This window comes from Falco cherrug, chromosome 3 (genome assembly GCF_023634085.1).
Source record: "Falco cherrug isolate bFalChe1 chromosome 3, bFalChe1.pri, whole genome shotgun sequence".
NCBI lineage: Eukaryota > Metazoa > Chordata > Aves > Falconiformes > Falconidae > Falco > Falco cherrug.
Window position 1 is genome coordinate 33,381,558 of NC_073699.1, and position 26,381 is coordinate 33,407,938.

Consider the following 26,381-nt stretch of genomic DNA (forward strand, 5'->3'; position numbering starts at 1 on the left):
AGCTCCGAGTGCTGTGCCTCCTTGGGTAAGGGGAGGTGGTCAGTTTCGGGTTGCTCATGGGGAGATCTTTCACAAAATTTGTGTTACGTTCTCGGGGGGAAAAAATCTTCCAAAGAACGTTTCAGATGGGCCCTCATAAGCTGCTGCAAATGTCCAGTTTGTTAAGATGCCAGAAAAACCCCAAAAAGTCATAGAGAAATCCTGCTAGGCCTGTGAGCTACTGTGGAAGGCGCCTTTCTGGTGGGCAGGTCACCAGCTGGGGTAACTCCTGAGAAGCAATATGGCCTTTGTAGGGGGATGTCTTGGGGAGCAGGAGGTGCCCCTGCCGCTGTAATCTCTCATGGAAGCAGTGTATTTCTCAGCTGTTTAACCATTATCCGCTTTTCTTGATTCTAGTCAGATAGAACACTTAATTTAGAAGGTTGTGCTAGATAACTTGAGGCCTTTTCTAGGCTCTTCTGCTTAAAAGAGGAAATAGAGCTGTTACAGCGCTGTACTAGATTTCACCCCTGCTCAGACTCCCCCTCTCTCTCATACTCTTCTGTTTTGTTTGCTTTGGGAGTAAGTGGTTGCTTAGGCATCCTCCTAATGGAAATTCAGGGGGCAGCAGAAGGGAAAAAATATGTTGTTTTGCTGTCACCACAGGTCATTTTGTTTTCATTAGCAGGAGAATACCTTAAAGAAATACAGGTGTGCTACGTTCTAGAAAATAGCCAGCTGCTTAAAACACTTTTTCCTGGTTTTAAAAAGTGTGCATGTCATTTGCAATCAGGATATGGAGGAAAACACTTTTTTTAACCTTCTGATGCAAAAGTTACTGCATCGCTTTATGCAGAAATCTAGTATCTAGTATAAATATGGTTTAAAGAAGCATTCCTAATCTGGATAAAATTAAGTATATTTTGCATGTCGGTAGTCTCAATGCATTCAGCTACAGGACTTTTCACAGTTGTTTTTGGCTACAGCTTTCAAGTCATTCTTTTTTAAGATGAGAAGGTAGGAAAACTAGGGAATCAAAACAGAAATTTATTCTCCCTTTATCTCAAGTGTTCTAATTCAGACTGTAACAATTTAATAGTTGGTTTCTAGACCTGCCTGAATGGGTCCAAACTGGCTATGTTGGAAAATTCTACTTCAGTATATTAAAAGTTCAGTGTTCAAGTTCAAAAGATTATAACATAGTAAATGGTCAGATGATTTTTTTTTTGTTTGCTATAACGCAAAGACCAGTTAAAGTGGGGAGTGATACTGGATCATATTTTAAATAGCTCAACCTCTCTTTTCCTGTTCCATAATGAGATCAGATAATAATCTCTATAGTTTCATCTCTAGAAGTCATGATAGTTTCCTTGGAATCTTTTTTGATGTAACAATTATTCCCTTGTCCTGTAAAGTGTCTTAGAAAAACAGAATTTCAGTACCATTATTACTGTGTGGATTGTGGGTTTTGCTATTCTTTTTCTCTAAAAGAAGCTGAAGTTCCTTGAAATAATGAAATCTCCCAATTGGCAAAGGAGATAGGGCTGGGAAGGAGAATAATTAAGAAATGGATACTACAAATTTAGGTTTTACAAATGATGGTTTATTTATAGGAGGAGACTTGTTAGCCCAGCACCACTTTAGCAGTTTTTGGTGCTTCTATAGCAGCTAAATTGAGTGGGAAGATGCAAAACAATATAAATTTAATCAGATATTAAAAAAAATTATGCAAGTTTACGTGGATATATATAAAAGGAACCCCTGTGCAGCAAGCAGACTGTTAAGGGTACACTGATGTTAACTACCCCATGGAATTAAATTGTTAGAAAATATTCCATTATGTGTCCCCATCTCCTTTCTCCAAGCATACAGACATACATACAGGACAAAAACAACTTTTTGAGAAGAAGCTAGAGTAGCTAAATTGGAAGGAAAAATGAGATGTCTGATTCTGTCTTTATGCAGATTTTGTCCAGCATATTCTATCATCTAAGAAAATTTCTGTGTTAGGCCTTTCTTCTTTTTCATGCCCAGATACTAAAATACAGTATATCCTCTTGTTAAATGCAGCTAACGAGCGATAGATAGACTGCTCTCCTCACTTAACATCTGTATGTGAAACTGAATGCTCTGTATTGATTTCTGCTGCTTTTTTTAAAGTGCGATGCTTCAAAATGTTAGCAGAAACTAAAACGTTTATTGGTAAATCCCTTCAGCCAGCACGACCTGTGCGTCATCTGCCTTCTAAACAAGGTGAGTAGCATGGCTAAGATACAGTTCACTTTGCAAAGTTTCAGTTGCTTTTAAGAAGATAGCAAGGACGTGTAAGGTGACTTGGGTTTTTTTTTTTTGGCAATGATTGTTCAAGCTACAGTGGTGTATATCTTGCTGTGTGTTGATCTTGCTAGGTCATCTCTTGTGATGAAATCTGAATTTAAACTACATTAAGTTTATGCAGAACTGTTTGAGGTGTTCTAGCTTGGCATGTGAAATTCTGGCTTCAGAAAGCTGGATCAGGCTTCTCTATATAATAAATTTGGATTTCTTGGGTTGGTTGACTCTTGCTATTGAAAACAAAATACACATCATTAAACAAATAGATTATTGTTTAGGTTTTATTGCAAGTACAATATACGGCACCATACAGTTCCTGTTTAGTGTTCAGACAAGTTTGAAACAAACAAAAAAATGCCTAAGGAAAAAAATCATGCATTGTTTATGTCAGGTATGTATATTTTGGTTTTGTTTTTAAATCTCTGTATACCTTCTCAATATTGCAATACTACAGCTATTATGACCATTAAGTTAGAAATTTTTGGTGGCCAGAGAAACAGTAGCAACTGTGCTGATGTCACCTAGATGACAGAAGGTGAGATGATAAATTTTTATGGTTTTTTTTTTTTTTAAATTCATGGAAGAAATGGAAAAGTGGTCCTATAGTGATCTAGAGCTTTTAAGTTGTGAGTAAATACCTGTATAATCTCGTTGCAGTTGGATTTCGGTGTTCTTACAGTGTCACAAAATAAAAACATGGAGTCTTTACAGTATTTTTTCTTAATGCTTTTTCTTATCTTCACCAGCATCAGCCATTGCTTTTAACATTCAGACTGAACTACCTAGCAACACTGAAGCATGTTTGCAGAGTAAGGTTGACAGGGTGAGTGTTGAGTACATAGTAGATGGCAAAGTTGATGGAGTGTGTTCTAGAGTGCTATAAATTGGAGGTCAGCTGATCCCTTCTGTTACCAAATGAAAAGTAAACTGTATTTCCAGCTAGGAGTGTCCTTGAATCCACATGTTATAAACCAGAAGTGTTAAGTAAGACTTTTGGGAATGCCCTTCCATGATATTACTAGCTGAAAAGTTTTATCTTGTGAGTTACTTAAGAGTCTTATGAAAATCTGTGTGGTGTCTCTTTAGCCTTCACTGAATTTAAAACAGCTATTTTAAACTTAAAATACACATATTCAGTCTTTGCTGATTATGTGTAAAGAGTAACATTATAAATAACTATTTTTTTAGTTCTGCTAGCAAATGTCCAAATTCATTTTAGGCAGCAAACGTCACAAAACTAGACAATTAAACAGTTCCAGTGCATCCTGTAGTTCTGTTTCATTGGCTATGCTGGACCAGGCAATAAACAGATGTTAACATTCAGAAAACCAGAAGCACTAGTGCTTTATTGCCAGAAATACTTGGGTTTAGACATGGTACAATGTGTTCTTCAAACCTGAAATTGGTTGTAGCTATTTGATGCAAAATGAAGTTTGTAGTGTTCCAACTGGAATGCTTAATGTTTCATAGTCTGAATTTGATTTTCTGTTGATACTGATTTGAATATTCTTCAGCGCATATTGACAATTTTTGTTTGGGGTTTGTTGTTGGGTTTTTTTTGTTAGACCAAGTGTCTGTTTCTTCATTTTTTTATTTCAGTAGACGTCTACTAATCCTGTAGTCTTTCCTTTATTGTATGAACTGTGTGGGAGCAGCCTTTGAATTTAAAAAAAAATATAAATGTCAAAGGGTTGGTAGCTTATCCTTGATCACACACAGGGAAATTATCAGTTACACTTGTCTCTTGAGTGATACGTATTTAGGAGAGTAAACTATTCCCTTTTTGAATAGGCCTGTGGTCTTTGTAGTACTCTTGTGTCATCAATATGTGGCTACATATAGCTAAATACTGCATTTCTTTGAAGTTAATGTGTCCGTATTATTATTATTTTTAAAAACTTTGGCCGAGGATATTGAAAAGCTTTTTTAATACTTTTGGCTGTTGGCTATTTCATGAGTACCTCCAAATACCAGCTGATTAGTACCCTATGAACCCCTACTTGGTGGGCAGCATTGGCCTGGAGGCTGGCATAGTAGCTTCACAGAATATTGTTCCAAGCAGGAACATTCAGTATCTAGTTCTGAAGATACTGGGACCTGAACTTGATAATATAGTGATGTATTATCACCCTTTAATTAATGTTGCTGAACATTCTCTAAGTTTCAGAAGGCATCAGGATTATCTGAGAAACTTGTATGTTGTTATCCATTTGCTCTTTGGCTCCTGATAGGGTGAATTAATGACCCTATTCCTAGAGTAATGGGGTTTTTTTTCCACTTCAAGGATTTGTTTTTCAAAATTTTAATTGTATTTCAGGTACTTTAAATCTTTCTGCTTCTTCATCAAGACAGTAATAGTGCTTTGTATCTACAGACACAAAACTTATCTTCATTCCCTTTCCTTCCTCCTCCAGTATATTTCCTTTTACAGAAGATAAATGAGCATAACGCTAAACACGCTTTAAGGTGAAAAACAAGAACAACTGTTGGCATACAGTTAATACTGCTAAAGGAAAACCAGCTTGTTACAACTTTTTATACCAGTCATAGTCTTACATACCAGGTGTCTATTAAAGACAGAATAAACATTCAGGTTATATACAAGTTAGGATGCAGGTTACTTTTTGGAAAGTATGGTGAATGGTGAAGATTTTAAAAAGTAAAACAGATTGGTTTTGCCACTAATTTATAAATAGATTTTAAAAAATAAAGGAGGTTTTAGAAACAAAAGAAAAAAAAAAGCCAACTGGCAAACTAGGTTCTTAAAGCAGTAAAAGAACTGAAGAAGAATCTGGCAACCTAATTCTCCAAACTGCTTTACTCTGTTATATTTAGTATGCAGGCTTAAAGCTGGTTAGACTTCTGCCAGGAAAAAAGAATCATCATTATGGCACATCAGGAGTGCTGGTCAGTGTTAGATTCAACTGTGAGTGTAAAGAACAGTGAATTACAGAATTAAAACTACTGTCTGATGAACTTGTAGTCTGAAGCTTGTAGTCTTAAGCCTTAGGGGAGGTGGAGAAGAGCTACAATAATAATGAGTATAGTGATTGTATTTAAGGTGTCAGCCTTGACTCTAGGGAATTTCCACCAAACTGGTGTTTAGAGTAAAAATGCCTGAATACTCACTGTGCCCTAAACTGGCTAATTTAAAGCAAAGAATAATTTTTATTCCTTCATGGTATGCAAAGACTTTTCAGAAGATCTGCAAAGTGTTGAGTCTACTACCTCAGATCTATTTGAGGTACAGAAAATGAGATTAAAATTCCTCAGTCAAACCTGTGGAGCCTTTTGGGAGCCAAGACAAAATGCTGAGGGTAAACTTATTTCCTGCTTTCCAAAATGCTAACTTCAAGGTTTTAGCAACCGAAAGGAACTTGGTGGTATATTGCGGGTGTTGGGTCTTGATCCTTACGAAACATTTTGCTAAGTTAGAGAATCCAAGTCTCTTTTGTCTTAAGGAACGTCTTTCCAGCTTTCATTACTCGCCAGTGTAGCAGCTTTTGGCTGTGTTCTGGGTGAGATAAAAGGAGGAGGTAATTGTGCTCTTTTTAAAAACTAGCAAAAGCACTGGTTGCTGTCTCAGTTGTGCTTACCTATACTGCTTTGTAGGTCATTGAACTATTCCTTATTGTAGGCAATCAAGAGTAACAAACATTCTACACGTTCAAATTAAGCTTCTCGAGCATTTAACATTATCAATATTCCTATTTGTAGGTGGTTTTGCAATTCTTTTGGAGGACCTTAATCTTTCATATTGGAGGTGCATCAGCTGTTATAAATAGCTAGAGTTCTGACTACAGTTTGGTTTGTGCAAGACTGTTTCTTTTCAGACTGCTCTTACACTATAAAGACAACAGTGATTCAGTTTCAAGGAGTAGAAAAAATGAACGGAATCCAGTTTTCTTCATGCACAGAAAGTATTATTTGTCCAAAATCTAAATTGATTACTGAAACTGTGCTACAGCTGTTATTTTTAACTAAGAAACCCAGAAACATGCATCCTTGTTTTGAAGGATGCTTAAAGAAAATGGACTTCATGACTTGATTTTGTGAAATATATCACAAAATGTTTAATTCTTTCCTCCCTATTTTAGTTATCGGAAATGACTGAAGTGAAGATCTTAACTCAAACTGTGATGCCCCATCAACCAAACCAGCATGAATCAGAAGCAAAGAAAGGTAAAACATTGGATGGAGATCTGTCTCAGAATTGTATTTTCTGGATGGGAGACAGTTGAACTTTGAAGTGATGTGGGGTGCATATTACTTTTCCAATTAGCCATTGCTTTGAGAGTTTGGCTTCCTTCTGTACCACAATTTGAGAGCAGTATGAAACCTTTCTGTTTTTCACATAACACTGTAGTGAAAATGTAAAACTTGGCCATAACTGAGGTGGGAAACCTCCACTGGTGGACTTGCTTACATAAAAGGGTGTACCTGTGTCTTTTGGTTTTTTCTTTGGTTTTGTTTGGTTGATTTAAAAAAAAAACACACCAAAAAACCAACAAACCAAAAACCTGAGCATAAAACTTCTTTTCACACAAAATCCTGGGTTTTGTGTAAATTACTTCTGTGTGTAGAAGTACATGTTTGAGTTGCATCGTTTAGCCTGTTGCAGGGATATGTTGTGGCATACAGACTAGTGTGTGCAACCAGTTTAAGAATTTAGTAGTTTGGCGTCTTTTTCCTACTCTTACTACAATGCTTCTGCAATACTTATTTTCTGATGGTTAGAAATCACTTAATTTCTTTAATGTTTAGTCCTGGACAATTTTGTGTGTCAACGCTGGCTGTCCTTAAGATTTGTTCTTTATGCTTTTCTTTCTGTACTGCCTGTCATTCAGTACTCATTAAGCATAACTCTTCTTGTCTTGGTTTGGTAAGTTTAAACAAGCCAAACTTTTATGGTTTTTTGGTTTTTTTGTTTTTTAAATTAATAGATAATCTCAGATTCCAAATATATTCGCACAGTCTTCCTGTGCACTGCTTCCTGTCTAATTCTTCATTCTTAAAGATGTCAGTGGAACTGTGACAGTGATCCAGGGTAGCTCATCAGTTCATTGAGGCAATTTTTTCTGTTCATGTCTTCCTGTAATCAGGCATCTCAAATATCCATCTGTAATCTCCAGTCTCTAAGTAATCTCTGGAGACTTCATTTGTTCTGTTGGTCTTAGTAATCAAGAAATTAATGAATTCTGTTAAATTTTATCGAGCCTTTCCTGGTTTTCCTCAATCTGAGGTTACCAAGACCAAGGTTCTTGAGCAGTAATTCTATACTGTAGTGTGTTACAGACTTGAAAGTGAGTCTAACATGTATCCCCTTTCAAGCTTGAGTTTGTTTATTCTTGATCTTGGTAAACAGAATAATGTTCTGTTCTTTGGATCTAGTTTGGTGTCAGGCTTGTAAAGTTCTGTCTGTTTGGTTGTCACTTTCTGATCCTTTCTCATTTGTTGTACTTGTGGTATGTAGAGATTGTGTTCTACAAGATCTTAAATGGCTTCTCATCAGATCCTGGTCTCTTTTATAAGCCATCACTTTGGAACTTTTTTTAGTGGTTAATTGCTCTCTGATGCCTTCCTAAGTCTGTTGCACATTTGTCCATAATGTCAAACTTCCCAGCATTTTTCAAAGGGCTTTTATTTTTTTGATGGTTGTTGTAACACTTTCCTTCAGATTAACACAATTTTAAAGGTCCTGTTGTTCAGCTAATGCCTACAAAGAAGTCTCCCTGCCCCAGCCCCGCCACACACCCACCTTTTCTTTCTTTTTTTCTCTTCCCTCCTTTCTTCCATCACACTGTGAAATTTCCACTGGAACTCCGTTTTTATCTCCAGCTGTACCTTAAGTTCTATATAATAATTTCCATTTGATACCTGTTCAGTGGTAGTATGCCTTCAGTTATCTGTTGTGGTTTAGCCCCAGCCAGCAACTAAGTACCACACAGCTGCTTGGTCACTTCTGCAGCTGCCCCAGCCCCCACTGGTGGGATGGGGAGGAGAATTGGGAAAAGGGGTTGAGATAAGAACAGTTTAATACTTGAAATCAAGTAAAAAAAAAAAACCCAAACAACAACAACCAAAACCAAAACCTCAAACAAACACCACAACCCCCTCACCCCCCCCCAGTAATAATTGTAATTATGAGGAGAGGGAGAGGGAAGAATAAAAACCAAGGGGAAAAAAAAAACCCAAGTGATGCACACGACAGTTCTTCACCATTCTCTGACTGATGCCCAGCCAGTCCCAGAGCAAACTCGCCCCTAGTTTATATACTGTTCTTGACATTGTATGGTATGGAATATCCCTTTTGGCTAGTTCCGGTCAGCTGTCCTGGCTATGCTTCCTCCCAGCTTCTTGTGCACTTGTTCACTAGCAGAGCATGAGAAAGTCCCTTGGCCTAGAGTAAGCACTACTTAGTAACAACTGAAACATCAGTGTGTTATCAACATTATTGTCATAGTAAATCCAAATACAGTAAAGCACTGTACCAGCTACTAAGAAGAAAATCAACTCTTATGCCAGCTGAAACCAGGACACTACCTCTGCAGTTCTTAAAAGCTTTTTACTGCTCTCTCAATCACTATGCTGCTTTCCTTTAGAATCATAGAATGGCATTGGTTGGAGGGGACCTTTAAAAGTCATCTAGTCCAAGCCCCCTTCAGTGATCAACTCGATCAGGTTGCTCAGAGCCCCATCCAACCTGACCTTGAATGTTTCCAGGGATTGGACATCAACCATCTCTCTAGGCAACCTGTTCCAGTGTTCTACCACCCTCACCATAAAAAAAAATTCTTCCATGTATCTAGTGTGAAACTACTCGTTTTTGGTTTAAAACCATTACCCCTTGTCCCATCACTACAGGCTTCACTGAAAAGTCCATCCCAATTTTTCTTATAGACCCCTTTAAGTACTGAAAGGCCACAATAAGGTCTCCCTGGAGGCTTGACCTTTCCGTGCTGAGCAAACAACTCCAGCTCTCTTGTCTTTCCTCAAAGGAGAGGTGCTCCATCCCTCCATCATCTTTGCTTCAACAGGTCCATGTCTTTCTTGTGCTGAGGACTATAGAACTGAATGCAGGACTCCAGGTGGGGTCTCACCAGGGTGGAGTAGAGGGGCAGAATCACGTCCCTCAAGCTGCTGGTCGTGCTTCTTCTGATGCAGCCCAGGATGTGGTTGACTTTCTGGGCTGTGAGTGCACATTGCGGCTCATGTCAAGTTTTTCATCCATTAGTCCCCAAAAGTCCTTCCTTTTGTCTCCCAGCCTATATTGATACTGGGGGTTGCCCTGACGCAGGTGAAGGACCTTGCACTTGGCACTGTTGAACCTCATGAGGTTCACATGGGCCCACTTCTTAAGCTTTTTCAGGTCCCTCTGGATGGTATCCCATCCCTCAGGTGTGTCAGCTGCACCACTGAGCCTGGTGTCATCTGCGGAGTTGCTGAGGGTGCACTTGATCCCACTGTCTGTCGTTGATGAAGATGTTGAACAGTACTTGTCCCAGTACAGACCCCTGAGGGACACCACTTGTCACTGATCTCCATCTGAATGTTGAGTTGTTGACCACTACTCTCTGGGTGTAGCCATCCAACCAATTCCTCATCTGCTGAACAGTCTATCCATCAAATCCATATCTCTCCAATTTAGAGAGGAGGATGTTGTGAGGGACTGTGTCAAAGGCCTTACAGAAATCATCATCTTGATACATTTTTAAACAAGGGTCAAAATAGCAAGCCCTAAGTTTTCAGGTTTGCTTGTGTTTATTTTATTATTTTTATAATTATCCTTGTGCCCTCACATAGATTCAGCATTTTTTACAATCATTTGTAGTTGAAGGCAGGAAAAAATCCAATCATAGTTGACTTTGTGGCATCTCTCTGCAGCGGCCTACAGCCTGAGAAGCAAAAACGGTAGTCAGTGTCTGTGTAACGATATTAAAGGAATAAACTTTGTCACTAAGAACCAGAGATAAATTTTGTTCCTTCTTTGCCGAATTTCTTTCCTCTTATTTCAGCTCTTGTTTAAGAATATCAGTTTAAAATACAGACTTTATTTGGGTATGGGTACTTATATGGGTAGAATTACATCTGAGGCTATGCTAGAGGAGAGATGGTGTTAAAACTTCAACATGTGTGTTCTAAGCAAAGCCCCTCACTGTTGTTGATTCAGTGTAAAACACCCAAAATTATTTCATTTGTATTAATCCATTTGTATGCAGCAGATCTCATAATTACTTTTAGCTGTTGAAAGTCATCAACCTAATAGCACCACGAAAATAGACACTCAGGATTTGTTCTCTTGTCCCATGGAAACATGTGCCACTTTGGGTGTGAGTTATAAACAGATTTTCTATAGGGTTTCAAGACCAGGTTTTGGTGTTTCTGTTAGGGAGTCTGTCTGTATTGTAAGGTTGGATTTACCCTTTTCTGTTCTTTTGCATTAAAACAACTTGGAATAAAAACAATTAATAGCTTGGAATAGTCCTCCATATTTACTAAGTCAATTTGATAGAGTTAAAGTGTGATGCTCTGTAATTTACTACATATTGTCCTGATGCAAGGTCAGACTTGAATTGCTGCTGGTTTTAATACAGATTTTTATATTCTACATGCAGCATTTCCACCCTTTTATAAGATAAATCACTACTCTGTGTTTCCCACCTTAATGCCTTAAAAGGCAATGTTGAATTTAGTAATTTTGTGTATTTACAGAAAGGATCAAATACAGCAGAGATTTCCTTCTGAAACTTTCAAGTGTTTCTCTCTCACTGAAGAAGCCAAAGTTTCTTCCTGATCATCCAATTGTACTTGAAAAGCCAGTAAGTGCATTTTTTTGTATTAAGTGAAGTTATAAAAACAGTTGTGGAGGTTTTGACTACCCACTTGATGGAAACATTTTTCTTCAGACTAGCCTGCCAAATTGACAAAACCTTCAGAAGACAGTTCAGCTCTGCTACTTTTGTACATAACTTCCCCAGTTTTGGTATTTGGCATCTCACCATGGCAAGTACCATACAAAGGAAGAGGTTTTGTTGGGTTTTTGTTTGTTTTCAGGAACAAGATCGCATATGTTTCCAAATCTGAAGTCAATATGAAATCATATTAAAGCTTCCTACTGTGAAATTACAGTACATAGCTTTGGTATTATATGTGAATTCCATCTTTTTCTTTTCAAAATGAGAAAACAATCATGGTAGATTCCAGCTTGCTGAAAATCTGATTCCAGTGTTCAAGTTGTCCATACACCAGTGGCCACTACAAAACTATTAATGAGCTTAATGCAGTTTGTGTTGTCATTGTCTGTGGTCTGTGTTGTTGGAGAGAAATGAATAGAAATAAATGATGAATGTGAAGGATATCTAAGTGCAACCTTAACCTTTGAGATGAAATAATCCTCACTTTGTATGCTAAGAGAAAAAAATCTCATGGTTTGCATTCCATACAGCAATTGTGGGAAAATGTTCTTGGGTATAAACATTATAGTATCAAATTAAGCTATGTACTACGCTGCTTTTGAGGCCGTTGGGGTGTAGTTCTTCTAGAAATAGGATTCCTGTCCTGAAGAAGTGTGTCCAGGTGACTACTGTGTTGGCCACAATTTTAGACAGTTTTAGACTTCTAAGATTTCTATTCTTTGGAAAAATTAGGTTAAACTAATACATTACAGTAATCAGCCTTCTGTGATCTATCTTTTTACATCTCTTATATTTTTCCCAAAGTTGAAAGCTTTACTTGCTGGAAAACCTGCCTACAGATGGGAAAGTTTGAGCTCTTGAATTTCCTTTTTTCCCCACTCTTCTTGTCACTTTTGTCAGATCTCTTGCATTTTCCCCCCTTAGTTTCTAAAGGGGGCAAATTTTGATAATATATACACTTTAACATTGTTATATTCCTGCAGAAATTGAATCAGTGGACAATTGAACTCCAAAATTGCTCATGGTAGCTAAATTGCAAACAGTTTGGGTAGAGGGAAAGAAACACAGTAAAAATGCTATTGCATGTATTTGAAGAAATTGTTTGGGGGCTAGGGGTTCTGTGTCTGTAGGATGATGTTGTAACTGTATCCAATCTATTAGTCTTTAGAAATAGGAGTATATCACTGTTTGTGAGCCCTGCTTTTAAAGTCTTTTCTCTGCTTTGTGTTAAGTCTATGTGTGTAAGCCCCCACCTGCGTATGCTAGTTTGTCATACAGATAAAAAAGCAGTGAGTTTTCCAATTCTGCTCAGCTAAAAAAGGGGATGGGTAAATTACGAACCTTTATTAGTCAGGATGTTGTGTTAGAGTAACGCGCAGTGTATCACAGCCATCATTATCAGTGTCTTAAGCGCAAAGTATGGATGGTTGAATAGGAAGCTAAAGGAAAGAAAACCTGTTATTAAAAGAAAGTAAAAGCTGGTGAATTTGCTGTGTGATCTTGGAGGCAGTGTTGAAGAGGGTATTGCAAGTATACTGATCTCATTAGTACATGAAGGTGATATTACTAGCTTGCCAGTCATACTTCAGAAGGTAGTTCCCCATTGTAAGTATGAAACATGGTTGGTGATAGTCTGTATTTTTTTCTGAATTGACTAGAATAAATGTTTTGCTGTTAATATAGATAAAACTATGCACTGAGGTATTTTAGTGTTGAATTTTAGTGTAGACATTGAATTTTTACTAATTTGGAGCTTGTTTGGAGGCATATTAACACAAATTAAACTAAGTTCCTTGGATGTAGATTGTCTTAAGATGTATTTTGTAAGTCTATGTGGATATATACCTGCTTGCTTTTCACTAAGCAGTTTTCGTATCGGCAAGGAAGAGGAAAAAATTAACATCGTTACTAAGAACATTGTAAGATCTCAGTTAAAATATATGAACCTTGTTAGAAATCCCATTGCCATACACCAGGGGTCCTCAAACTACGGTCCGCGGGCCAGATACGGCCCCCCAGGGTCCTCAATCTGGCCCCCGGTATTTACAGAACCCCCCACCCCCCCCCCTGCCAGGGGATGGGGGGGGAAACCAAGCAGCCGCAGATGACTGCCTGCCACTTCATCCGTGCGCTAGCCGCCTGTTTAAAAAGTTTGAGGACCCCTGGTATACACTGAAATAAAAATGTTGTATGTGGCATACATGAACCCTACCCAGCTAGTTATTTTCTATAAAAAGATTGAAGCACTTGGACATGTTAAGTTTTTCTGTATGGGAATCCAAATATAAGAATCTGCAAATAGAATAGAAGCTGAATCTTACCCAAGAATGCCTTAGATTTGACTTGGCCTGTCAGCAAATAGTTCTTACTTTCAGGTCTCATGTATTAGTGTGAAAAGATACGTGATGAATTTCAAGAATGAAGATGATAAAACACATTTCAAAATTAAAAGATAAAACTCCAATAACTATCAACATTTTGTGGGACAAAGACCTGCGTTACTAACTCTTCTGAGATAGCTGCATCTTTTGGAAATCATTACTAGTGAGACTTTCATGAAATACAGGACTGATTAGTCAGCATCAGAATAGGAGAGGCCTCTTGAGAATGCAGGGTTCCTTGGTGTACAGTTCCTCCTAAATCCTCTCCTGGCAAGAAAAAAATTGCTTACTCAGTGACACTGTTTTATCTCAAATGAGAATAGTCTGAGTCCAATATCCCATAAAAGGATTGAGCCTGTTATGGATTTTCCTTAATACTACTTATAATGTGTAGATTGGAGGAAAAGCACTCAATAACTCTTGACCATGTAATCTGAGAAGGCACCTGGAATCAAGGAAAAAGTGAAGATAAATTCAGAACTAATTTATCCAGAAAAGGCAGTGATTTCAAGCTCCTTCTGGTACAGTACAGTGACATCAACCTGTCATGTTAAATTGCCTGCTTTGTGTGGCACCTTGCTTACTGAGACTGGATGTCAAGCGTTTGAGCATTCCGCACTGAGGTAGAGAACAGGTTGATTAAAATTTGCAATCCTATAGGGCAAGTACAAACAGCTTTAGTTTTGATGCAAACAGTGTTTTCTGGGTGCTGTTTCTTTCTACTCTGTTTAGTGATGAGACAGAGTTATAATCTACAGCTTTGGTTTAGGGTTTTTTTGCTTGTTTGTTTTTCTTTCCTAAGTATGTTTTTGGTAGTGTTTAATGAATTTTTCCAGAATCATTTAGTTTGGAAGGGACCTCTTGAGATCACCTAGTCCAACCCCTCTACTCAAGCAGAGTCACCTAGAGCAGGTTGCTCAGGATTGTGTTTGGTCAGGTTTTGAGTATGTCCACAGGCAGAGACTTCCCAGCCTCTCTGTGAAGAGATTGCATAACCTGTTGCAGTGCTTGGTCACCCTCACAGTGATAAAACAGTTGGTTTGGGGAGGCTATGAAAGCTGTGTGTCTTTCATCAGATCGTACTGGATGTTCCCATTAGTTAAAAAGAAAAAATAAATCTAAAATCTTCCTCATAGCCTTTGTGGCTTCTAGAAGGTGAGAGAGATACAGGCTCACTTTAAGGACATCCTGTGGCAGAGCTGACATGATAGTGAGAAATTACCTGAATACTGCTGTTCTTGAGATCTCTAAGGTAAGTGCTGAGGTGGATTTTTGTGCAGTTTTGCTTGTGGCATACTGGTAACAAGTCACCTAAAGACAGTACTCCTTTGGTAGAGCAGTACCAGATATGACAGTAGAATGTTTGTGTCGTGATGATACTGTTATTCAGGATTTGTTTTCAGCGGAGTGTGCAAACCCACTTGATTTACTGACATTGAACATTGTTTGGTTGTTCCATTATCTGTCATCTTTCCTCTGCACTTCAGTTTCCTTCATGCAGCGGGTTCTACATGGGAAAATTCCAGTGTGTTGACTGATCCCATGTCACCCATTTTTCTACACAGAAATCAGAGGGATCAAAGAAATGCATGTATGAATTGAATGATTCTTAAAAGTGGCAGGAGGCCCTCCAAGTAAATGTCTAATGATGAGCAGACAATCCTACAACATGTCAGTATATGTGTATTTTATTAGTGGCAGTTTGCCACTGAACTGAGTATTTGGGCAGTTCTTAAGACTTCCCTAGTTTTTGAAGTCATTACTGAAGTATATGCCCATCTATGAGTGAAAGCCGTATTTTCAGATAGGGAAAGCTTCCTAGAGTGACTCATACAAGGGAGATGCTGTTGTTAGAATTAGTCGGCTGTGGGTTGCATTTGTCCCAAAAGACAGGTTTTTTTGAGATGTGGGAATCAGGCCTACCTATGCATAGCGCTTATTTGAACTGAACTGATGTTACTGTGTTGACAAAGTCTTCCAGGAAGATTTCAGGTTAAGTCTTTATGATTAATGAAAGTAAACTGTTTGCCAAAATATCAAATTGTTAAATGTATGTGGAATACAAAAGGGTTATAAGCAAACACATGAAAACTTCATTTAAATGACCTCTTACAACTGAAGTAATTTGAGGGTTTGTTTGTTTTACAGGAAAAAAGCAACCCTTTTACTGACATGTGCAAGAAGTGACAGGTTGTTTGGAAAATGAGAAATCCGTTAGTGAAGGAGCTACATATGCAGATCTTTTAAGATTTTTGAAGGTACTTGGGTGCCTACAGATGAAAGTAGGACCCTATGAAACTTAGGGAAATGCCTGTTTCTTCCTGTAATTGCCTGAAAGCTTTAAAAGACAAACTTTTAATTTGTAATGCCTGAGATGGTAATACAATTAAAGTGAAAATAAATAATTTTGCATTTTGCTTGACAGAATTTTGTCCTTGAATTGTCTGTGTTATGTAGCCATATAGTTTCTCTGACCATAAATTCTAAACCAATACTTGACTGGGGCTTTTTGCTTGTTTCTACCTCCCTTCCTTAGCTTTAATAATGGAATAACAAATACTGGCTGTGTCAAATCTCAGATGTCTTAGGGTATGTACTCTTCTAGCTTAATTTCCCCCCCTCCCCCAACAAATTTAATTTGTTTTCTTTCATAATTTGAAATCTCTGTCTTGACACAAGAGATTCCTTAATATTTTGTGGATACATACCTTCTTTCAAGGTACAAAGTTTCTTGTTACTAATAGTTTCACTAAAATGAGAAATCTTCTCTCATCACGGATCAAAATGTGTTGCATTCCATGAAGTTCTTTGTAAATAACTGACCAGTATTTTTGACTTTGAAAAGTGGAAGTAATGAGCAAAACTGAGGAACAAGAGAGATTTTAATCATATGTCTTATATGGGTAAGTAGGTATACCAATGCATAGTTAATTCTGTAATTTTTTTTCTTAATATAATGTAGTATTTTATAGTTAAGTGGAAAACAGTAACATGGATATTTCCTGGAAGTATCCTTCCATTGACACACATTGCTAATAGTTATTTTGTATGAATATAATTACCTTCAGAACCTGTATTCAGACTTACAATAACATCATTTGGGCACTGAAGGCAATTTTTTAACCTCTGTCAGAAATGATAATGGAAGCTAAATGATAATGTGTTGAATGGTAATTGCAATATTGCAGAAAACTTTCAAGTTGCATTTGATAGACACTAGGTTTCTTTCCCTGAACTATGCAAATAAACTTGTTTGAAACCAGGTTTTTTTTATGTTTAGCAGCAGTTAGTCAATTAAAACAAGCTTGCAAGTATGTTCTATTTGTATGTTGTTTACAAGTAATGGTACAAAGAACTGAAATATTTTTTTTTATTCGTTTGATTGGTTTTTAATCACTGGAAGTTCTTCAGAGTGAGTTCTGCAGATCTTTTCCCCTGGTGTGTTGAAGGCAATTTCTGTGTGTAGCTCTTAAAACTCTTCAGTGAAACTTCTCAAACTTGTTCTTGTGTATGATTCATCAAAGTGTTTAAGTATACAAAGGAGAACAACTGTTAGAAGGACATAGGACCTACTAGAATGTTCTTTTCCCCCTTCTAGCACCTAGTTGACATGAAGTTCTAAAGCAGGTTATTTTAAGAGTAATTTTAATACCTTTTTCCAGTGAAAAGGAAAAATGTTATAAACCTCAGTGTAGTGTCTCAGCTTCACTTAAGGATTTACCCTGCAGCAGTGTCGCATGTCACTATATTTCCTTTGTTGGTAGATCAGTAGTGACAAAAGAGAACATGCCGTACACTAGACCGACATCTTGGCATAGGAGGAAAGCCAGCCAGATCTTCAGGAGTTTGAGTAGCTTTACTCAGCTAAAGACAAGAAATCTTTAAACTTTCACTGATACATCATTTGTGAACATAATACTGCTGTTCGGGTGCTTTTTTAAGAATGAACGGATCTGTAGTTGGATTATGTCAATATGGGAAAGCTTGGACTTCAGTATTAAAAACATTCACGTTTGCCAAGTTACTGTAAGAATATTTAAAGATGAAACTTGCCTTTAACGTAGGCACCTAAATTTAGGTGTGTAAGTTACCGCTTTCTGACATTGCCTTTTGCGTAGAGAATTTAGGCTCCATTGACTTCATTGACAAGGGGTTTGATTCACTTGCCTAAGGGCAGGCATCTGGCGTCACCTGAGCCATGTAGGATATCTGAAGCAACTGCATGGGGCTGGCATAAATGTCACACAACCTATAGGTAACTCATGTCCTTCTCAGCTGGGAGCTGGAGACCAGTTGGGATACCCTAGAGCATCTCACATGTACTAGATGCTTTTGTTTAGGCAACTAATTTGCTTCAGAACTCCATTGATTCAGTAGGAGCTAAGATGTCTTGGTTACATGCAGGTACCTAAATCTGATGCGTTTCTTAATCTTGAGCTGAATCCTGCTCATGGTTTCTGGAATACGGAACCTTACTGCAATGAAGATTGCTCGTTTGTTATCTAAAGTCCCCACTTTTAATCACATATGTTATGTTTTGGTTGAGTTGAAATAAAAATAGATAAGAAGATATTTTATGAAATATGACTGTTAAGTTACTTTTGGGTACTGTTTGTCCCTGTGGACTGCTAGATGAGCGGAGAGACAGGTCATTAAGCATGTAGAGCTTGTCAGCCTGTTGTGGAGGTGTGAGGTTACAAGCCTTTCATTCTTGGGCTGGAGGACACACCTGCTGCTCATGCAGTGGACAACAGCAAGACTTGTTAGTGTATGAAGTATTTCTGCTTCTAGGTTTATAGCTATTTACACTTTAACAGAAGTTTCTCTAATGAGTTTTTAGTGAGCTACTAACGATCCAATGAAGACATTTTCTGAGCGGTCAGGACATAGGGTTCAAAGCAAACTGGCAGTGAAGTGTTAAGTCTGTGGATCTACATTGGCTTGACGGACAGGCAGATGTGTTTCCTCCTGTGACGGTAGGGGCTAGAAGAGAAAAAGGTACTGCCTGGTTTTGTTATGGGCAGAAAACAGCCTGTATGAGTGAGATTCTCTATTAACACAAAAAGTTGTCCCTATTATTTATTTTCCTAATTAATGCCTTACAGCTTCTCCAAAGTATAAGATGTATGAAAATGTGTGTTGATGTTCATAACCAATTCTTCTGTAAAAGGAGAAAACAGCAGCATTAAGTAACAATTGTTTATTAATGTAAGACTAAAACTTTTCACAAATACTTAAGTCATACCAGTCAAGTTGTGATTTTCTGTGACAGTTCGGACTGAATATACACAATAAACAGTTTAGCATAGTTGTCTGTTTTTCAGCTTTTAGAATGCATCTTTTCACTGAACTAGTCATGAGAAGGTAATAAATATGCAATTTCCCATATTTTAAAATGGAAAAGATCACATCCATAATAACAAACAATACCACATCATAAATTCATAACCTAGCATACCTGTACACTGCTATATGAATGGTACCATAATGAAAAACAATGCAACATTAACGCTACTTGGAACCATAGCTTCTAGTTGTTTTTGAGGACCCACCATGATGCTGAAAGAGAGGAGAATTTATTCATTAACATAAACAGTATTTCTTTTTCCACCTTTTGTAAAAATAAAACACTAAATTTTTAATCCAAATTAAAAGCTATTTTATATATAGAAAAAATATAAAGAAACATGAATTTATATATGCAGCTAATACTACTCTTATTTGAAAGCAGCATACTTTCAAGGACAAAACCTCTCCAGGCAGGGGAAGAATAACTAAAGTATTAGGAGAGCTGAGTATAACTGGTGGGGGGATGGCTTTAGCACAAGATTTTATAGCTCCTTTTGATGACATCCAAAGAAGCATTAACATGTCATAGGTGCAGTTGCATAGAATTAAGTGCCCAGATCCCAGAGAGCAAATCACATAAATTCTTACTCCTGTTCTGCTGCATCTGTCCCCTGGGTGGTTGTGCTGCCTTTAGTGACTTTCGTTCCTTGTAATATTATTCAAACCCTGGTGTTCTTTTTACACAGTTCCAGGAATTAAGAGCATTTTGCCCCCAAAATAAGGTAATTGATGGACTTGTAAAATGTCATTCCGGTAAAAGAAAATCTGTAATCGCCAGGTTATACAAAGGGCTGGAGTGATACACATTTGTACTTCTGCACAGTTCCTACCTACAAGGTTTATAGAGAGAAACCCAAAAGAAGGAAAGGAATCATGACTATCCGAGATACCAAGTCCCCGTAGCAGAGTGGTGTTCTAGGCTCACTAGGTTTCGCATTACACAGTTTGGGGATTAAATTCGTTAACACAACTTGTTTCTGTGAATGTGTCCATAAATCCTTCAATTTATGGTATTTTTATGAAAAATGTTATCTTTTAAGAAGAATGTTGAGAATATACTTAAGAATCTTACCTGAATTTGGGCTATGAAAGCCTAGTAGTCTCTGACTAAGAATCTTACCTGAATTTGGGCTATGAAAGCCTAGTAGTCTCTGACTCATCAGTAGATTCATGAATTTTGGCAAAAAAAATTTCCAATTTAACGGTTTATTTAATGGATTATAGTGTAAGTGTTCAACAGTTTTCCCCATGCTTTTGGTTTTTTCATCAAAAGGTTCTCTAGTGCCCTTAAGTCCAGATCTTATATAAACATTAGGTATTCATTAAAGAGTAACAGTGATTGATGCCACCCTGGTAGATTGGCCTGAAGCAGCTTGGTTGGTTAAGAGGTGTACAAGTGATTGTAATAGGTTGTGGTTCCTGTTAACTGATGGTAAATGTATTTACTTCAGGATAATATTGGATCTAACAGTCTTGAAAACTCCTGTCTTCCTGAGTCATTCCTGGACACATAATAAGTGTGTCCTTCTCAGTTTTAATTAATTGGCAGAGTAAGGACTCATGGGTTGTAATCTTTGATTGAATCAGATTCAGATTACAATTTAGAATTAAGTTCTTGTGTTACCCAGATGTGTAAAAAAGTGTGAATGTGCCTGAGCTAGGGTAGATTTGTTTTTAAGACAGAGCCTATCTATGTGCTAGTTGCAGGCAGCTTGTTTTTGTTTGGTTGTTTTTTTTCCTGATTTTACAGTGGTGTCTAAAACTTCATAAAGTATACTGGTAGGATTGCAGCCATGATTTTTTTTTTTCAAGAAAATTTTCTGTCTTTCAAATACCAGTATGATTTGTATAGGTCAGACATGGGAAGTACTTCCCTTGAAACAAACGTGCAAATCTCTGCACAGATTTCTAAATTGTAGATAATATATAATATTGTAAAAATAACTGTGAATGCATTATTTCCCATTGCCCCACCACACCACCTCCCCGCAAGGAGAGCACAGTGAGAAATGTCTGCCACAATGGAGTGCTGCAGACTGAAACCCTTGTTAGCAAGCAGAGCTGATGCTTTAACAAGTGTTTTGAATCCAATTTCAGACACTTGTATATTTAGGCATTTTAAAGTTATGATTATATTTTATGTTATGTTAATTGTACATTAGCTGTGAGTAAACCACCCCGGAATGCTCCTGGGGCATACACAGTCTAGCTTTTGGACACAAGCTGGGGAAAAGGCTGCATTGTTTCCTACAGCCAAGTTTATCTTAATTCCAGAAATTTCCCAGTAAGAGGCAAGATTTGAGCAGATTCTTGGTTCATTAAGTGCAGTCTCCTGGTACTGCAGGAAACCCTGGCATGTAATTGTGTGTCCAAATCAGGCTCAAGAGGTCTGAAAATGTCTTGGCTGTTTTCTTTTAAATAGAAACCCCAGGTACGGGATTATGTAGGGTTTTTTACTACTAGGTGGGGTTTAATCATTCTAAATTTAGTCTGTACTCAGACATAGGGGAAACCCGGGTTTCATTGCAATAGATCTGTGTTCCCTAAGACAAAAAATTTGCCATCCTGCTGCTGCAGATATGGGACTGATGCTTGCTTTGCTTCATCCTGCACTGTCTCTTTCAACTATCATTTCTAGGAGAAAGATGTTGCATGCTCATTTGTTTGTATTAGAAATAATAATTTGGAATCTTTAAGACCTTGCTTTTTCAAAGTAGGTTGTTTTTTTGGTTTTTTTTTTAACATAGCAGGAAGTATGTACAATAAATTGGTTAGTAAATATAAATTATTAATAATTAAGGCTCCCTTTGGTCAATGTAAGTATGATTAAGTTGAAGCCTTCATCAGAAAGCAGGTTTTTTGCCTGAAAATCTTAAATGGGGTCTATTTTTACTAATCACAAGTAGTATTGTTTATTCTAGATATTTTATTAAATAGTATATGCTAGCATAACTTTACACCATATAAAATAAAGTATTGTGAGTCTTACTCTTGCTGATGCATTTTACATTTCTGTGTTTGAAATAAAACCACTTGGAGTTCCTTTCTACTTTCTAGTTTTGGAGATCTACTTTACCAAAGAAGATCTGACTAAGGGTGATATTATGCAGTGGTCTTGCATGTGGAACACACTAATATAGCAGAACTCTTCACATGGACAAACAAAATAATGTGAAAAATAGATATTTACCAGGGACTAGCATTGTTGTGATGAGCTCTGGGGTTTCCAAGAAGTCCACGTTACTTCTTTGGAATGTCTTGCTGTAACTCATTTGGAGGTGGCTAAATAATTGTGAAAAATAAGAACATACCAAGTTTTTTAAAGGGCCTATTTTTTTTCCCATGAGCATTAGAATTTTTAAAATTAATGCTGTAACAAAGATTTTGTGCTTCAAAAATCAGGTGATGATAGTGGGGGAGGGGACCAGATAATCTGTGAAGTGCTTGCATGTTATATTAAACACAGGTTTTCTTCTGTATAGTTAACTGTTACTCTGATGCTCATTTCTTGGTTGTGACCCAGTATAGTGTTGATGTGTGTTACTTCTGTCAGTCTTTGCGAAAGTAACCTTTCAACTGGGGTTTTGTTCAAAAAGAAAGCAACTAAGCTTCAAGGGACTTAATCTTCCTTCAGAATGGTTTCTGTCTTTTCTGCCTACAGATTTGGGATCATAGGGTTGGTTTGTTTTTTTAACAGTAAATGTAGTTAAGGAAAATCTTTTTGTCTCTGCTCAAGTTTTTTAGTCGTCTGCCTGCTGCAGGCTAGAATTCAGCTAGTAGGACTTAATCATTATAACTTCTATTTTGGGCCCAAAAGAGAGATCCTGGAAATCTGTCAGATGGATTTTTGTGATGTGGATTTGGGAAGCTTTGGGAGAGCTACCCATGACTGCTTGCATGCTTAAGCGTGTTGCTCGATGGCACACCTCCTGTCTCACTCGTTGGCTCCTTTTGTTTCTTTCATTATTAAAGTGATATTTCATTATTAAACTGATGAACTAATACCCATCTGATGCCATACCTTTGTCTATCCACTTTCAGACTTACTCTATTCTGTTCAAATTAGCTTTGTCTTTCTGACGTTTTTATTTATATGTTTCAGTATATTTTAGGCTTTAGCAATTGAAGTATTGCTCTGAAGTATTAATTGTGATATATTTAGTAAGAGATTGGTTAGCAGTATTTAAAGTGTTTTGTATTCAGTCTTTCTACTACTGCTTTCTAACCTTCAAAACTTTCTGTATTACAAAGAGAACCCCAAACAAACCAGAACCACAAAACTTACCTATTCCAGGCATTGCTGTTCTCCCAGAACTCATAAATAATGAACCGGGAATCACTTGGAAGCTTCTGTATGGAAACACTAAGAATTGTAGGATAGAACTAATTTAATAGAAGACGACAATGTTATTGGACATACACATCTTATTCCAAAGTGCTTATGAGTAGGACCAAATGCAGTGATTTTTGAAAAAGAGCCAAACTAAAACCAAAAACCAACCCAAGTAATAAATTTAACAAACATGTGATCACATACTGCAAATTATCTGAAGCTGTTTTTTTTTAAAAAAACCAACCTCTTGTATATTTTAATGTTTTTTTTAAAATTTAAATTACTACACTTATGATGGACTCATTTATGAAACTTCCCATTTTTCTCCAATGCTATAGTTTATCTAAATAAATGCTAATCAGTAATACAGAAAATTAATCAAACAACTGTGATTCAGGGAAAATCAGCTAATACAGCATACTGCGCATAGAGAACAGTTCAAGTAAGTTTATAGAGTAACTTGCGCTGTTTCAGTGAAGAATTACACTGAGAATTCATCCTTTTTTATTAGAGATCAATCAAAGTGGCAGTTTAGGTGCTTTGAAAGCAAATATATAATGGACTGTAAAGCCAGATAGGCTGATGTGTGCAGGCACACTTTTAAAATAATACTTTCGGGTACGATTTACTTGTTCTTATGATATTCAGGTAATGATTTATCATGGGTGAAAAAAGACCCACAGAATATCTACTGATCTTCTACACTGAGTCATCCTGCTTATTATCCTAAGCATAAAAGCTTTACAGCATGTAGGGTACTTATGCATTTGGGTACTTAAATTGGTGTTTAGATGTACATATAGCACAAAAGGTATATATAGGTCTCTCTCAAGTGCCCAAGTGTGAGACTGCTGATCTTACTACTGATGTGCTCGCAAACTGGTCTCAGATTATGTTTCACACTCGAATAAGCAGTAAGTTATATTATTTATTGGTTTTCTCCTGCTGTATGTGAAAGTACATTGTAAAATTGCAGCAATATCAAGAACTGTTGGAAAAAACATCAATGTCATAAACAGCTACAGTAAAAACCAACCGGTAGGTGGCATTACAGACTTACCAAAGCCCTGTAAACTTGGGAACGAGTAATTTTTTCCCATCATTTGTTAAACTCCATTCCGGTGTCATGTAAGCTCTCCCCCCTGACAAGTTTGCAGCCACTAAAGTGTTCTGCCGGATGTTCCGTTTTGGAAGGGGGCTGGGGGAATTCTTTTTGTTTTTTCCAGCTCTTGGCCCACAATAAGATTTTATTTTCCTCATCAGTCTGCCTCTACAAGTGAACCGCTGCTAAAAGGTCACTTTCATCGTCCAGCTTAACTTACTTTTTCTGGTCGGTGTGAACTGATACCATCCTAAGTGTGATGATCTCATAGCAGCAAGGCAAATAAATTAGGGATGCAATAGGCAGCCTTTGAATGTATAGAAGTTCCTTGATTGTGTAGCCACTATAAAAATATCTATTTCATAGTGGTCTGTAGTGTGTGTGGTGGTAGCTGTCTCCAATATGTTAAATTAAGAAATTCAGTACAGTGGTGAGTCACTAAAATTTATTCTTAATTCCATTCTAATATTTTATTTAATTCTAAAAGGAGCAAAGGAGAAATAGAACATTTCATTGAAAATTTCCCATTTTATTATGAAAGAAAATTTTGAAATTACAACCTAAAGGGAAGATTCTGAAAGTAGAGAAGTAGCAAACAAGTTGGTAAGTTTCTCACTTGCCAGGTGAGCACAAATGAAGGATGGCAAATGAGTTTTCCCTAGGAGCTTCTGGAAACTGTGAACTGATGACCTGCAGAGCTGAGAAGCCTTGAAGGATTGTTTAGCATCTTTGGGATAGCCTGTATTGTCATTTTGTGGTACTACTTAGAAGGCTGCATGGATACTTTGACATCTCTTTCTGGTTTTCAAAGAATCAGAGAATGGTTTGGGTTGTGAGGGACCTTAAAGACCATCTAGTTCCAACCCCCAAAGCTCTGTCTTGCACACATGCATAACCAGCCAGGAAAAAAGATATTACAGGTTCTCCCTTCATAAATAATTCAGCTCCACTGAACAGTTGTTCAAGAAATCTGACCATGTTCCTTCCTTCAGCCCAATGACAGTTACATTGTACTTACTGCAAGCAGCCACCCTGAGTAGAAGCAGATTCCACATACTGCTTCAGAGCAAGCTGGAATTCCTCAATTTCTTCTTCTATCACAGACATTTGACGTTGAACAATCATTATGTGCTGATAAAAAACATGACCGTTACTACCGCATTATTCTCTGAATTCCTTGTACTTTAAACTCAGAAAAGTCTATCATAAAAAAATAAGAAACACAGTCATCAAAGAAAACCCACAGAAGTTCCTCTGAAGTTTGCAGTCCCTGGTTTAGTGCTCTGGAGTGGAGAAGTGGAAGTGCTCAAGTGTGGCTTTTATGTTAGGCAGGCTGAGGCACAGAATGAAACACCCAGAGTGAGTGCCCACCCTAAGGTGAGAAAGTGAGAGTTGTCTGAAGCCTGTGTGACAGAGTCTTTTCAGAAGAGTGTGGTCAGATGTTCATCTTTGAAATGTTCAATAATAAAGTCAGTGTGTTTCCTTGGACGGATCTGTATGCAAGCAGGTATGAGGTCTGAGGTAAGATTGCACTGGATGCTCCGTTACTTTTATTGAGGTGCTCTCATAGCTTTGACTTTTCAAAGCTCCGACTTAACACCTGAATGAGATGCCTAAGGTAGCCCATGTTAAATGTGGAACAGAGAGGGGTATTTTTCCTCCACCTTTCTGCAAAAAATGAACAATCTTTATAAGCAGGACTATGGAAACACTCAGAAGTACAGAAGATGTATTATCATCAATTATTATGATTAAAAATTAGCTATTTTAAGTAATTTACATATTGATTCATCTATTGAAGCTTGTCAGTTTACTAATGCAGTATTTAAAGTAACACCATGTGCTTCTTTATTAATACAACTTAATCTCTTATACAGGTTTTTGACTTGTTTCTGCCTTGATTATTGATGCTGTTATCTCATGGATTATCCCTCTTGTCATAAGCAGCCTGTCTAGCAATATTGTATAAACTCATCGAAAACAAGAAG

At 37.3% G+C, this 26,381-nt stretch overlaps 2 protein-coding genes across 5 annotated transcripts in view; one reads left to right on the plus strand and one right to left on the minus strand.

Moving 5' to 3' along the window:
• Positions 1-26,381, plus strand: part of C3H8orf88 (chromosome 3 C8orf88 homolog) — a 32,279-nt gene that overhangs the window by 293 nt on the left and 5,605 nt on the right. Inside the window, exons 2-6 of one of the 2 annotated variants that reach the window (XM_055706161.1) lie at positions 2,140-2,232; positions 3,060-3,136; positions 6,411-6,495; positions 11,026-11,132; positions 15,758-16,109. In XM_055706161.1, coding sequence (XP_055562136.1) covers positions 2,154-2,232; positions 3,060-3,136; positions 6,411-6,495; positions 11,026-11,132; positions 15,758-15,796 — 387 coding nt within the window. In that variant the 5' untranslated portion in view covers positions 2,140-2,153 and the 3' untranslated portion in view covers positions 15,797-16,109. Of the gene's footprint in view, positions 1-2,053; positions 2,233-3,059; positions 3,137-6,410; positions 6,496-11,025; positions 11,133-15,757; positions 16,110-26,381 lie in introns of those variants that run through there. The other variant, XM_027814250.2, reaches the window with a different exon arrangement.
• Positions 18,730-26,381, minus strand: part of NECAB1 (N-terminal EF-hand calcium binding protein 1) — a 66,679-nt gene continuing 59,027 nt past the window's right edge. Inside the window, exons 9-12 of one of the 3 annotated variants that reach the window (XM_027814249.2) lie at positions 25,412-25,524; positions 23,244-23,321; positions 22,149-22,240; positions 18,730-19,168 (exon numbers count right to left, since the gene is read on the minus strand). In XM_027814249.2, the coding sequence (XP_027670050.1) occupies positions 19,140-19,168; positions 22,149-22,240; positions 23,244-23,321; positions 25,412-25,524 (312 nt within the window). In that variant the 3' untranslated portion in view covers positions 18,730-19,139. The remainder of the gene's footprint in view (positions 19,169-22,148; positions 22,241-23,243; positions 23,322-25,411; positions 25,525-26,381) is intronic. The other 2 variants (XM_055706160.1, XM_055706159.1) reach the window with 2 other exon arrangements.